This window comes from Teleopsis dalmanni, chromosome 1, assembly GCF_002237135.1.
Source record: "Teleopsis dalmanni isolate 2A chromosome 1, ASM223713v2, whole genome shotgun sequence".
NCBI classification, from domain to species: Eukaryota; Metazoa; Arthropoda; class Insecta; order Diptera; family Diopsidae; genus Teleopsis; species Teleopsis dalmanni.
The window spans coordinates 202,264,541-202,279,559 of record NC_051846.1 but is presented as its reverse complement, the minus strand read 5'-3'; the positions used below and the strand labels follow the sequence as shown (position 1 = coordinate 202,279,559).

At 30.1% G+C, this 15,019-nt stretch overlaps 1 protein-coding gene and 1 long non-coding RNA gene across 2 annotated transcripts in view; one reads left to right on the top strand and one right to left on the bottom strand.

Moving 5' to 3' along the window:
* LOC119671391 (mitogen-activated protein kinase kinase kinase 7-like) overlaps window positions 1–13,550 on the bottom strand; it is a 29,421-nt gene extending 15,871 nt beyond the window's left edge. The window contains exons 1-8 of the mRNA XM_038082005.1: window positions 13,067–13,550; window positions 12,865–12,975; window positions 12,616–12,804; window positions 12,173–12,352; window positions 11,261–11,396; window positions 11,005–11,186; window positions 10,532–10,939; window positions 10,424–10,466 (exon numbers count right to left, since the gene is read on the bottom strand). Coding sequence (XP_037937933.1) covers window positions 10,424–10,466; window positions 10,532–10,939; window positions 11,005–11,186; window positions 11,261–11,396; window positions 12,173–12,352; window positions 12,616–12,804; window positions 12,865–12,975; window positions 13,067–13,252 — 1,435 coding nt within the window. The 5' untranslated portion in view covers window positions 13,253–13,550. The remainder of the gene's footprint in view (window positions 1–10,423; window positions 10,467–10,531; window positions 10,940–11,004; window positions 11,187–11,260; window positions 11,397–12,172; window positions 12,353–12,615; window positions 12,805–12,864; window positions 12,976–13,066) is intronic.
* LOC119671392 lies at window positions 8,296–10,632 on the top strand. The gene is made up of 3 exons (XR_005251812.1): window positions 8,296–8,385; window positions 8,496–8,612; window positions 10,547–10,632. It is a non-coding gene; the product is annotated as an uncharacterized LOC119671392 (long non-coding RNA).
* Window positions 13,551–15,019: the final 1,469 nt, after the last annotated feature.

Here is a 15,019-nt window from a genome sequence, read left to right as displayed (position 1 = left end):
TCTACCTTGTTATCTTTCACACGTTTTCCAGGGATTAAGAACCCATAAAGTTTAAGGTAGTTTGCAAAAAATATACAATAACAAATAAATATTCTATTTAGATAAAAATATGAATATTTTTTAAACTAAAATATGTGTCCAACTCTCATAAATCTTATGAATTTTTATATTAAATATTTTGCTTTTAGTAAATAGTTTATAGCTCACATGACTACTGTTTTTTAGTACAAACCAACCCAGAAAATAAATATAAGCCATATTAAAAGAATTTAATTAAAAATATATAAATAAAAATTAAAATTAAATTAGAATTAAATATGTCACAAAAACTATAAAAAATTTTAAGATATAATAAATCTTTTTTTAAATAGATTTACACAAGTTTTCACTTTGTGTCAGTCAACTGTGAAAATATGTTCGTGAATTAAAATTAAAATACAAAAATGATTTTCTGATCTTCTGTACTGCACAATATTCAGTGATCTTCTTCAGCACTGATGGAAAATGACTCATAGAGCATACATATGTGAGGCACGCAATTTGCTCATAGACGAGATGTGCGCACTCGACGCACAGGCGACGAATCATCACGCGCCATACTCTGTCCAATAAAAAAATATTCAGAGGAAATATTTTCGGAAAACTATGGATCAATGCAGCAACATATTATAAATATTTTATAGAACTATATGGCAAGTGACATTACTCGTACTGTCTATAAGTTGAGATATCATGACAGTAATATGTGAAACCATATAACATTTGATGGGAGGGAATCTAGCAATTATGTTTCAAAATATTTTTTAAAATTCTCAAGTGCTTTGGAAAGTAAAACAGGAATGTTTGTATTTATTATATATTACGGTCGTATACCATAGGAATAAATACTTTAGTTTATTTTTGAATAAATAAGGAACTACTAGAAGAATTTATGGTTCGGAATTGTGTATGTTTACAGCATTTTTGATTACGCATCGCAACGTTTTGCACACATGCGTTGCAGATATTTCAGATACTCGATTTGAAAAATTAAAAAACTTTAGAAAATAAACAACACAGAATTTGTGTATCACGCCCCGCTCGCAGACAGATATGGGGAACGGACTCTCGGGCCTTATATTTTTGGCACGACTAAAACGTAAATTGCTCACGATTGTTGTGTTTAGTTTTAGTTAAATCTGCTAAAGAAAACAAATGCTTTTCTAAAATGTTTTCAAATAAGAAATTAAGTTTCGTATTTGTTTTCGCATTGAAAATCAAATATTCGCGATTATTTTAGTGCAGAAATTCAAAGATCATTAGATTATGAGAAAATGACTTTAAAACAGCAAATCGAGTGCATTTATCGAAACACTGTAAACTGTAAACTGGGCGCGAATACCTATACAATGAAATTCTCATGGGGCAATGGACGAGGGAGAAGAAACGATGCTATGAGTACGAGTTCGTACGAATAGATACACAAAATGATTCATCTCCACTTTTATTAGCGTCGCGCTTCTTCAAGGTAGAACGCCCGCAAATTTTATTCGCACGTCACCTCGAGAAAAAAGTTCTCTTGCTTCGAGGATTTCCTTCAAGCATTTCTGCATCTCAAAAATAGATTATTATGTTAATAATTTTGTAAATTATTTATTACTCATTTTTTAGGCTTTTAATTGTTGTACTTTTGTTTTGTTTTTACAGATAAAGAAATAAATTACAAATAGCTTGATATCATTAATTAAATATGTAATTTATTATTTTAGTACAAACACAGTACAAACATTTTTACCATCACACAGTATGCTGGCCTCTTCAAAAAGGAATGACGGATTTATGAAAGACAGATTTAGGTTCAACCAGAGATCACTAACTCTCGTTTCATCAAACAAAGTAAAAGATATATTTAATATATTTAATTATAAGATTAGATAAAGTGAGGTGGAAACATATTCCGCTTATTAAAATTATAATTTAAATACTATTTAAAATTTATACTCATTAAATGTTTCTTTAACTGTTACTCTTATCTATTATTATCAAGTGAAATATTTTACCTGACCAAATTAGATTTGAGTACTTTATATTAGGGCTGTCCAAAGCACGGCCTACGGGCCTAATGCGGTCCGCTGCTAATATTTGTGCGGCCCGCGATTTGGTTCTAATCTGCCATAATTAGACAAATTTGTCTTTATTATATTTTAGTAATATCATATTATTTAATTTTTGTGGCATCCTAAATAAATGAATTAAAATGTTTTAAATAACTTTTTACACTTGACGTTAATTTACTTAATTGAGAAAGACTTTAGTATATATTACTTTGTACAATATTATATTAATATCACATTGTTATCATAATATTTCTACAAAGATATCCATAATTCTCAAAATGTTATTTAAGGTTGCTAACGGGTTTCTTTATAGGTCATTATGGACTAAACCACCTTTATAAACTACAACTATCTGCTAATTCGGAATGCAGATTATGTCTCGAAGCTGAGGAAGCTACCATGCATATTCTTTGTGAATGTCCAGCTTTAATAACGCTCAGAAGAAACTTGTTTCATATGGAACTTCCGTCATCAGAACAGATTAAGAACTCTTCTCTAGATTTAATTCTAGACTTTATTCACAAAGCTTTAAGGGGCTTTATGTAATCAATAGTGAAATTGGTACAACAGGACTTTTCTAGCCGTAGTACCGGCTGTTGGGCGATTTCACGCTTAAACTTTAAATAATAAACATCATAAACAGCATTACACCCCAGTTACCGAATAAGCTCTACTGATGCAGCCTGACATTCAAGAATTTCGAATTGTACTCGTGGAAAGTTTTATAAGAATTCGTTTATAGAAAAGTTTATAGTTTATTGCTCGTATAAGATTTCTGCTATTACGGAACTCTATTTCATCGATTTCTTTATAAACGGTGACTGGCTGGTCCATTGCAGCAGTTGTGTTAACTTTTCCGTTTCCTATAAAAAGGGATTATTTGTCAAACTTAGCAATAAAGTCTGAATCCACTAACTGTATCATGTTGGGTTTAAGTAATTTCACACGTTTTGTTGTTATTTTCAATGAGCAGTCCGCCTAGAAAGTAATTATTTCTCTATAAACTTGGTCCAGTCGTTATAAGCAGCGCATGATCATCGATCACTTTGAATTATTGATATATTCATAAACTTACTTTATCTGTATATTTAAATATTCAAATATTTTAAATAATTGTAGAAATGTTACTGAAAAGTTACTATTGGTAATATAATTTAGTAATAGTAACTTTATAGCTTATAGTCGTACTTTAGAACTTTGAAATAGATATTTAAATTTGCAATATTTTAGATCAATATATTTCGCATGGCTTGAATATAGTTATGTCTGTTTTAATATTCTAGTTATTATTAAAATTTCAAATTATTTCGTCATAATAAAACATTATCATTTATTTAAACTAGTTCCATATATAGTAACTAAACTTGAACAATTAAACTTAATAACAGTTAATAAATCCATGTGAATTTTAACAACTAAAGAATCACATCATCACCCAAGAATGCTACTAGAAACTCCAACCCCTACGCAAATACTGCAAAATACCATATCTCGGCATAACTTTGGAGACTTTTTTTAAATAGAAAAAGTACATAAAAATAAAGTTAAATGAACTTAAGGTAAAGAGTAGAAAAATGAGTTTGCTTTTCAGACAAAGATCAAAGCTATTATATAGTATTAAATATTATATAATATATAGTCTGTGCCACCCAATGTAATGCCAACATTATCCAATGGCTTCAAAAAAAAAATCTCGATGTCAATATTCATCGAGTCTTTCAACAGTTGTTGAAAAAAATAAAGCAGAAGTGGAAGAAGCATTTCGAAAAACATTTGAATAATGAATCTAGTAGGCCCCTCGATACTACAGGTCTACTTCGTCGACTTCATTGAAGCCACATAATCTAATTGTCAATCAACTTCCGCAATATATGATGGCTCAAATTTTGAAACATTAATTCAAATCATTATACTTTTAGAATACAACTGCATTTCTTTAGAGGTTTGAAAACTCTGGTATTTTAATTCAAATATTAAATTTTTTTTTATTATTAGGCTTTGATGAGAGCAGAACCTTCGTCTTTTTCTCAATCTTATAAAATATGAGTGGATTTTATTCTTGCTCTTTGAACCAAATCACTTAAACACTTTTACTCTTTCTTAACTCGAGCTATGTTCAAAACCCCTCTTTACGTCTTGACTGAATTATTGTTTATCACTTCATCAGACTAAGCAATAATTAACCTCAGATCTGCATACCTCACCGAAAAGCCTGCAACTATTCTGAGATTTGATAAGGCGGTGTTGGTAAGTCTGTCAGTTTTCGCAAATAATTTCAAGGTTCTATTCTTTATGTATCTTTTGATGGGATTAATCTTGAGGTCCGAGGGGATGTCATTCGTCCTAATAACTCTTTAATTTGAAAGAATTATTCTAAATGATTTTTTTTAAAGAGTGTCAATCTAATTGATTAGTTTGTTTTAAAAAGTTACTATTAGATAAATGTTAAGCTATTTAATTAATAGTAAATTAAATAATATTACCACTAAGAACGGTTTTCACGCAGAAGTTTATATAAGAAGACTCCACTTTGATGGATTAAGATTAAAATATTTATCAATAAATAATTTGCAAACTCATAAATTCATCTGTTTTTTTTTCTGTTTAATATTTTTGCACAATTTTTTTATTTTTTTATTAAGAGTAAATATTTCAAAATAATAATTGAATAAAGAATAAATTTATAACTAACAATGAATTTCAATTGTTGAACAAAAAACTATAATCGAAAATAATTAAAAAAGCTGAGAAACGTTTTTGTTGAACGAAGCGCACGACAAACTGGCGGACGACACATTTGCGCCGACAAAAACTGAACTGAACTACGATCGGCGACAGATACTCTGCGCTGCAAGAGATCGCAGAGGCAAGAGATGCTGAAATGCTGAGATGCTAAAAATATTTGTAGCACATTGTTGCTTTAATTAAGACGCTGAATTACTTAAAAACTAAATATGTTAATCAAATGTAAATTAGAAATGCGTGCATTTGGCAATTGCTCCAATCGAATCGCGCCATATGGCCACCGCAGTAGATGCAAGTGACCAAATTGTCAACACGCATCCACGGCAATTGGCAGCAATTGCTTCACGACATGAAGCAACGGACGACGTGTGAGTGCAATGTGCCGATGACTCAGTGGCGTGGATACATGAAACGATTTGAATTCTAATGCTAATTCCGATTCAAATTTCAATAAAAATTGAAATTCAGATATAGTTTAATTGTCGAAGTCGTAGTGACTAATCAAATAGGTGAAATAGGCAGTAAGAATAATATCAAAATAGGCACGTCACGATAGTAAATGTAGAGGTAGGGATGGGAGGTGTGTTAGGTTGTAAGGTAGTTGAAAATTTTGAAATAGTTTCACATTAAAATGTTGAGCACAAATAAGAATTTTTATTTTTAAAATACGAATAACAAGAGGATTGTGCTTCTACGATGGACTCAGGTTGGCGGCAATCGAGTAAACAAGCTAAAAATGTGCACAGATACTGCGATACTGCCGTGTTAAGGGTGCTCCCCAAATGTGATTTGCAATTTTAATTTGGCAATTAAATTAGAAATCGCTCAGATGGCCACCGTTCATATTAACGCATCGATAATTGATTAACGGGGGCGTATGTGAGAAATGATAATGGCGTTTATAGTTGCACCCACTTGCAATGAGCCAGAAAATATTTCTGCTATGCGAATGACAAATAGAAATGTGAAATTAATAAACAAAAACAAAATCAACAAAATATGAAGATGAGTTAATTAAGAACAGTTTTTAATTATAAATATAAACAATATATAGCGTATAAATATAACAGACATTATTACATTGTAAATATATAGCGTATGAATATAACAGATATTATTATGTTATAGATATTAACTTAACTTTAGACTTAATGAAATCAAAACTACTATCCAAGGAAAGTAAGCTACGAATGTACAAGACAACAATAAGACCGGTAGCTACATATGGCTCAGAAACATGGACAATGACGAAGGCGGACGAAGAAGCTTTAAAAATTTTTGAAAGAAAAATAGTTCGCCAGAAACTTTTCAAAGACGAACAAATAATGAAATTGAGGAACTGCTTAGAAATGAAAATATAGTGAGATACATTAAGTTATAAATGTTACAATGGGCTACTCATGCCATAACAATGGGGCCGGAGAGAAAGCCGAACAGCATATTCAACGCAAAGCCGATGACAACCAGGCACACAGGTAGGCCAAGAACAAGATGGCATGAGAACGTGTATGGTGATGCAAGAAAGATTGGAGTACTGAACTGGATGAGAGTAGCAGAAGATAGCGACAGATGAAGGCAGATTGTGGGGGAGGCCAATGCTCATACTGGACTGTAGTGCCAAATAAGAAGAAGAAGATATATTAACAATATATTACTACTGTTATTATTTTTATATTGAAGCTAGTAGAGTCAGTGCACTTAAGCACTTTAACTCTGTATTAACTGCGAGGTTTCTTCAAAACCCCTCTCTACGCCTTGACTGGATTATTGTTTACATCACCGTCTACATCAAAACTAGTGACAGAGTGTGCAGAACACGCTTAAACAAAGCAAGTATGGTTCTTTGTGTAAGATTCCGTATTCATGATCTATGGGTGCTGGGACATGTTGACCAAAGCAACCATATATGGATGTTATCATATATAGTTCCTAATCAAGTTGGTACAGAAGACAATGAAAAGGTATTCAAACTGCCAAGAAAACTACCTGTGGATGCTACACTTTCCAGACCATGTTGGTATTGAAAATAATGAAAAGGCAAGCAAACTAGTAATGAAAGGCGTAAGACTAAAAACTTTTTATTAATCGCAGACAGAATAGTATTTCCATACTTACTAGAAAAGAAAGAAACCAAAAAAGCACTATGTTGATAAAACTTACCGATTTTGTTACACTTTAAAACGACTTAAACAGAGATCTAACATAAAATCAAAGTCTATTAAAAACTGTTCTCACTTAAGAAGTTAAGAATTGAAATAACAATTCCAACAGATCATTGTAGATTAAACTATGTATAATATCATCTAAATAAATTGGAAATGGTAACTATTTGAATTTGCAGATAAGCCGATAATGGTGTCTAGAAAAGTGATAACGCATATTTAGCAGAATTGTAGAAGACTCATCGATTATTAACTGTTACAATCATTAAACTAATGGTTTGAATCTCTACAGCCAGGAATTAAAATTATATCAAAAAGTTGGATATAGACGGAAGCAGATAAAAGGTGTGTTTTATCACGATAATTCCAAACCACACACATCTTTGAAAACTCGAGACATTTTAAGATACTTCCAAAATGTTCACGGTATGGAAAATTTTTTAACAACGCCAGATAATCATTTATTTCAATCTCTGCAATATTCTTTAACTTTAGACCATTATAGATCATTATAATATCGAAAATAAATAGGTAATATATAATAAAAATGATTTTCCATTAATTTTTTTCTTTATTTTGACTATAAAAGCAACAAAAATTTTTCCCTATCTACTAAATAAGTTGAAGTAATGTATATAAAATATGTCTTTATATATAGATTAAATGATTTGACTCCTATTTCGAAGTTTTCTACAATAATTAAAAGTAAATATATATAAATTCCATATATAAATCTACTCTTTGTCTGTACTCATCAGCAAATCGTCTCTCATGAACTCTTCTAGTTTAGTCTAAAAGTTTTGATTGCCTGCTCCGAGTGAGATTTTATTCAGTAAAAAAAAAACTATTTACTACCCAAACATAGACCATAATAAAATTCTAAAAAATTACTTATACATATATAATAATATACAATACAATATATATATAAACATTGTATATAAAATAACATATTGTATATAATAGTTCTATTTAGATATTTTGGTGTGTTTATCTGATTCGCCTTGTAGCAAATTACTCATCGCATATGCGACACATTGAAATACTAAAAAATGTCGCCAATAAACTTAAATCTAGCGAGACTGCATGTCTTCTCGTAGAGCAGTGACTACCAGGAATTTGCATGCGATTCTTTTGAAATCAAAATCTATTCAAATCCTAACATCTGTGCAAAGTGTTAAGTTGAAAATTAAGAAAAACACATCTTACTTTGAAATAATAGATAAGATATTTTGTTAAACAGTTTTTCGTAAGAAATCAACAGAACGTGTTGATTCACAGAATTACATTTAATTTGATAGATCATTAATGAAAAACATAATAAATGCTATTATTTTTCTGTGAAAATATTACAAGAAACGTGAACTACTATATTTGAGAAGGTGAAAATAAAATATATTTAAAGATTATAACTATAATGAAGTTTCTTCAAAATGAGATATATGTGATAATATATAGTTCTTTAGTTTCATAAATTGTTTATTATCTATAGTCACTACAATATCGTAACTATAATACAAGAAATAAATTTGAACAAAGCCACTATCAAAATCACAGCTAAATGAAGTGAGTTATGAAACAAGGTTCGAGAAGCGGCTCTTTATAACAAGTAAGTGTCACTTATTCCCCCTAACAACAATAATATTAGCAGTTCTCTGGGTTATGACAGTGTTAATAAGCTATGAAACAAAATAACTTAAATGATCTTGTAAAGCACTACTAAATACTACGTCCAAAGGTTTTAAACGATTTTACTATAAACCTTTTCAAAGTCAGCGCAAAATTTAAAGTATGTACTAATAGTGAATAGACTTAACATCTATTAGGTGCCAACACAGATATTGAAATTAATAAAAAAAATTATAAAAATACTGAAAAGTTAGATATAACTCTCAACTGGTATAATTAAAAAATGTATAATCTCTTAAAGGGGCTAACAGAGATCTATATCACAAAAAAGTAGGAGCAGCAGACATAGTATAAAAAATCTCTAATTACTTATAATATAGGAAGGATCAGTCAGTATTAACAGAGATATATAACACAAAATAGTGAGAAAAAAACTAATCATTCGACTCGCATAAATTTTAAATAATAATTTTTAATTCTAAACTATAACCAATATGCCAATTTCTAAAAGGAAAATGTGTATTTCGTATAATAATTAAGGATCGTAATAGTTATTATTAAAAATATAAAAATCAACTACTGAGTCTTATTATTCGCACTTTAAAATAAAATTCAAAAAACAATTATTAAATTTACTTTATATTTTATTTTTCAAAAATAATTATTATTATGTGTCTTTTGCTTTCTCACGCACAAATAACTCATACACACTGCATTTTATTTTCAAACCGACAAATAATTATTATTTTCACTTTATAATAATTTGTTACCGGGCTAATTGGTCAAATTTAAATATAAATAAAAAGACACTGATTTATTATTTATATTTAAAAATCGTTTATACTTTATTTCCGATATTTTCACTTTAAGAATAACTATTATTTTTAAAAACAAAATATAATTGACACGTTGGGCGTTTTATTTTTAAAAACTGAAAAATAAAATGTTTTTCTGTGTGTTGTACTTGTTTTTTTAATTTCATACAAAATGTATGCCAGGGCTTGTAGAGGTAAAAGTTAGGTTAGGCTAGATTATACTGGCGATCCCAAGGGATACATTTAGGCGCATTGTGTTACCGTATTACTAAAAACTCAGGGGTTAGAACCACTTAAAACTTTTAGCAAAGTTTAAAATGCTATTTTAGAGGAGGTCTTGCAGTTCGCCTAGTTTCTCAAAAAAGAAAGCCCCAGAAACACAGAAACACAGCAGATGGGAGGCACTTTCATAGTCCTCTCCACAACTGCGGCAAAAATGATTAAAAAGGAGATTTGAACTTCTAATATGGTTACTTTAAATGCAGTGACCTATAAGTAAGCTTACTACAGAACTGATATATCTACAGGGGTTCTCAATGAGAGAGTTGGATTTCCTTTTATTGGAGCATGACTAAAGTGCATACAGATGCCTGCATATTGTTGAGTCTTCCCATCGTTTGTTAAAAAGTTCAACAAATCAGGTAAAGAGTTGATTTTGTTTTCTGTTAAGATGAAAAGTACAGTCCTACTGTCTATATATCTTTCTGGAATTGCACATACAGTAATCTCAGAATATTGTATATTGAACTTAAAAAGACTAACATTATGGGGATTTATAAATTAGTAATTTGTTATTTGTGAATATTGTAGTATTTCTAAATTAGCAACATATGTATGTATAGCTATGTTCACACTATTGTAATTAACTCGATAAGTGCAATTTTTTTATACAAAATTCATATAAAAGTAAAGTATTGAGGTTCAATAAGTAAAGGGTATACATTTTTTTGTTATATGCATTTAAAATTTCACTTACCACATGAATTGTTACTATTATTGCTACTTAGATCCCAAGCATGCTGTAACATTATATATAAAAATTAATTATTTTCGTTAAAAAAAAAACATATTCTTAATAACCTACCGGATCTATTTCCAGTGAAAGTGGTGGCATAGGTACACTTGCCGACTGTGTCATGTCATTACGAATTGTTTCAAACCGTTTAGCGCTTGCTGCTGATGGAGTCAAATTAAATACATCCGCTGAGTCGTTTATATCATAAGTTGTGGTCTCTGGTTCTTCTTTTATAACATCCCAACGTGTTGTTGTAATGGACGGTGTTGCCATATTTGCATGCTGATTAAATAATTCTACGGTTGCGGCGACATTAGTAGGTGTCGAAGCAGATGAAGAATTTGAATGGCTAGTGGTATTGGTGGGTGTTACTTGGGTAGAAGAATTATTGTTGCTTGATGAGGTATAAATGCTAAAATCTAAAGGTGTATTATCATCACAGTCATCGGTGTCTGCGTAACTATCTGTGCGAAATATCTATTCAATAATAGATATATATAAATAAATGTTGAAAAAATTTAAAAATACAATTGTTAACAGACTTGTTGATCTTTAAATTCATATTCCAAAGGCTCGTCGGCTCCGCTATATGAAGTTGATAGAAATGACATTTCGCTAACAACATTTTGCATAGAAGGACGATGATCTGGTTTTGTTTTCCAACAAGAAGCCATTAGATTTTGTATAATTGATGGCCAGTCTTTATTGATTTCCGGACGTTCACCTTTAAAGAAAAAATACAAGAGAATATATGAGTATGGATATAAATCATTTACCATAAGAAGAATAAATATATACCTTTGTGTATTTTCCACATTATAGTGAGGGAGTTATCAATTTCACTAAAGGGTTGTTTCCTTGACAGAACCTCCCATAAAACAATGCCCCAACTAAATGTATCACATTTTTCAGTATATTTGGAACCTTCAAAAACCTGTAAGTATATAAATTTCATAAGTAAAAGAGAAATTATTGTAATTTTAAAGTAATTTTTAACCAATAATTTTAACGCTATTGAATAATTGTGAAAATTAAGAAGTTAGTGTATCAGTTAACGGTTAGCGATGAAAACAGATTCCTTTCCAAAAATACTTCTAAAAGTTTGAAATTAAGTTTTAAGTAGGTTCTAAAATTGTTTAAAGTATCTTAATGCTTTTCAGATTGGGAGAGGAGAGTTGTCTTAATATGAGATTATGTGGTATAATAATTGATATAGCTTTGATTTTATTACAGCTGTTAGGTTTAACGACATATTATCTTAAAAAATTGGGTATTGAGTCATTTAAATTAAGTACCATTAAATCCAAAATAATCTAGAGAGAAGTTTCGTTATCCATTCAGTAAAAGATTATAATTTAATTCAGAATATTAAGTAAAGATTTTCACAAAAAAGTCCTGGAGCTATAAGTATTTTATAAGTATTATACTATATATAACAGATAATTTTAAGTTTTGATAATCAAATATGAACTCTAGATAAAGAATTTATTATCTGAATCTAAGATTATAATTTTAAGATAATCTCTTTGGATTATTTAAATGTAAAGGACGTTGTAAAGTTTTTATGATTGGTTTTATGATTAATGAAGACGATTGGTTTCTTTAATATGAGATAATGTGTTGTCAGAATGAATCGCACCGTTGAACTAAATTTTAGATACTAAAAGTTCATTTAGCCATATTTAATCCATTAAATTTATTTATACTCACTTCAGGTGCCATCCAAGCGGCGCTGCCCCTGTTATTAGTCATCATAGTTGATTTATCTGCCACTGTACCGAAATCACATATTTTCAAATGTCTACCTTTATCAGTTAATAACAAATTTAAGGGCTTTAAGTCGCGGTGTATCAAAGGATTTGGTTGCATGGCATGTAGATAAGCAACACCCTTAATAAAAATAAAAATAAAATTAATTAAAATTAGTTTAAAGTGTTTAGTTAACATATAATCTTATACAGCTATAATTTATTATTTATTTATATAATACATTATCTAGAATAATCTACAAAGACACAATGCTCTGTCAAAGCATAGTCTAGGCATATGAGATCATAACTATTTATGTTACTATTATATACATTTTTTTACTGTATTATATTATTGTGTGTTTCAAGCAATTTATTTATGTTTATTTTGTAGATTTATCCTACCTTAGCACATTGTAATGCCCAACTGATGGCGTGAGCAGGCTGATAATGTGGTTTAACTTTGCCGTGCAGAAAGTTATACAGGCAACCACCTTCAGCATATTCCATAACTAGGTATTTGGATTGGTTATGAGCAGATATGCCATATAAGCTTATTATATTATCATGACATACTCTGGATAGTTGCTTGACCTGCCAAACAAAAATCAAGTAAGAATATTTTTGTTCTAAATTTATTATTAAAAAACTTGCTTCTCTTTCTATAGCTGTTTGTTCAGCGGTAGCAACAAATTCCTTCACAGCCACATAACGATCACGCCAAACAGCTTTGTACACAACACCGTAGGAACCATGACCACATTTCTATATGGAACGAAATTTAACAATTATATAATTTGTAAACAAAGCTTATATCTGTTAAAACAGTAAACATATCAACTATACCAAAACCAACCTCTTTAATAGCAATTTCTTCAAAATCTATAAAAGGCTGCATAGATAAGTAATCGCCTGAGCACGGCGTGTCTGGCGTTTCGATGTGTCCCGAAGGCATAAAAGGCATTCGAAATGCTTGTACATCACTATTTCTACTTTCTTTTGAGTTTTCCTGGCTAGAATGTGACATTCTCGCAGAACACATTCCCTTTACTTTATTTTTCAAATATTTGCCTTTTTTTGTTAATTTGATTATCTTTTCTGTTTAGAGCCTTTATTGGCTAGCAAATTTGTTGCCTGCTGTGAATATCAAATGTCCACTTTGTTGTTGTACTTGTGTTGCATTTTGTTGAATAAAATTAGTGTACACTATTAGAATTAAACTAATAGAATCTTACTGCGGCGCAATAGTTTATTTAGTAATTATATCTCAATATTTGCGAAATTTATATTTTCACAAAACTTACTGATAAAAATCTGATGTACGCAAATGTCAATATTTTTTTTTGACATTTTGCAATTGTCAGCTGCGCGTAGCGTTGCCAACGATTGACAATAATGGTGCAATGGTTTAATGGTTGGTGTCCGTGATAAGCGGAAGAGAATAAAGAAAATGTGGAAGTCTAAATAAAAATTTCATAAATTAAATAATTTAATGAAATGTTTTTTTAAATAATGTAGGGAACGAGTTATTAATATAAATAGAAACATTTATAGCTACTCTCAATAATCATATAATTATTTTAATATCTGCCTACCATTTTCATTTTGTCAATTGTCTATAATTTAGGGAATTCACCTAATAATTAAATATAACAATAATTCACTTTAATATAATATATAAGCATGTCCTTAGCGTCCATAGAGAAAAGCACAAGCTTAAGAAATCGAGATGATCCTTATGTCCTTAGCGTCCATAGAGAAAAGCATAAGCTTAAGAAATCGAGATGATCTATTCCACTGAGGATCCAATATCTTACTAATCACGTGAGAAAGTTTAACAGGTGCGGTATTGCTATTGAGAATTGATATTATTAAGTTGGGATCTTTACATTCTCCGCCAATTTCCTTGCTTAAGTTTTACTCACTGTGCAAATAACAAAATTGTGAAATCCTACTGTTTAGATACTTTCCAATTTGTGCCATTAAAACCTTCCAAAACATATACTATATACTATATAGTTTACTTTTTTAGAAAAATGAACTGTAAATCCATTCTATCTTCTAGGCATGTGTGGAGACTATATCGGGCGGTATGCCAATCAATATAAGAAAGTCATTTCGAAGAAGAGCAATTGAATAAATGTGGAGTTCATTGCTGAATAAGTTCCAGGTAGGTGCTATTTTTGGTTTATAAACCAGAGCATGTCATAAAAATATATTTCTCGAGGAATTAAAGATTGATTCAGAGATTCAGTTGCAACCTTTATTTATTATCTTATTGCTTTTTTAGTTTATCGACCAAGAATCCAAAGCATATAAGAGTACAGATTTTTCTTAGCATAAAGAATTGGGTGTAACCAGAAAGCGTGGCAGTAAAGTGGTAGTGGATCGTTGCTTTAAAATCGAGAAGCTAATTTAAATTGTTACATAAAACAGTCTGTTCTTATTAATGCCTAAATCTTGTGATCAAAATCTAATGCCTAAATCTTGTGATTGAAATCCAATGCCTAAATCTTGTCATAATACTATAGAGTATGGTCATAATCCCATGGCTCCTAATACGAAAGAATGGGAACATAAAGCTATGAGTCTCTTGTTCATTGTAAAATCAAACTTCGGACATATTTTTAGAAAACCACCGCCCTATATGTCATCGATGTTAAATAGATTAAATGAATATCTATATTTCCAGTGAAAATAGTAATTTTATCGCATAGTTAGGGATATCCATAGTTCTAAGACTTTGCCTTATTTATATTTTGATTATTGTTTAAAATTAAATATGAAAGAGTAAAAAGAATAGTATTAA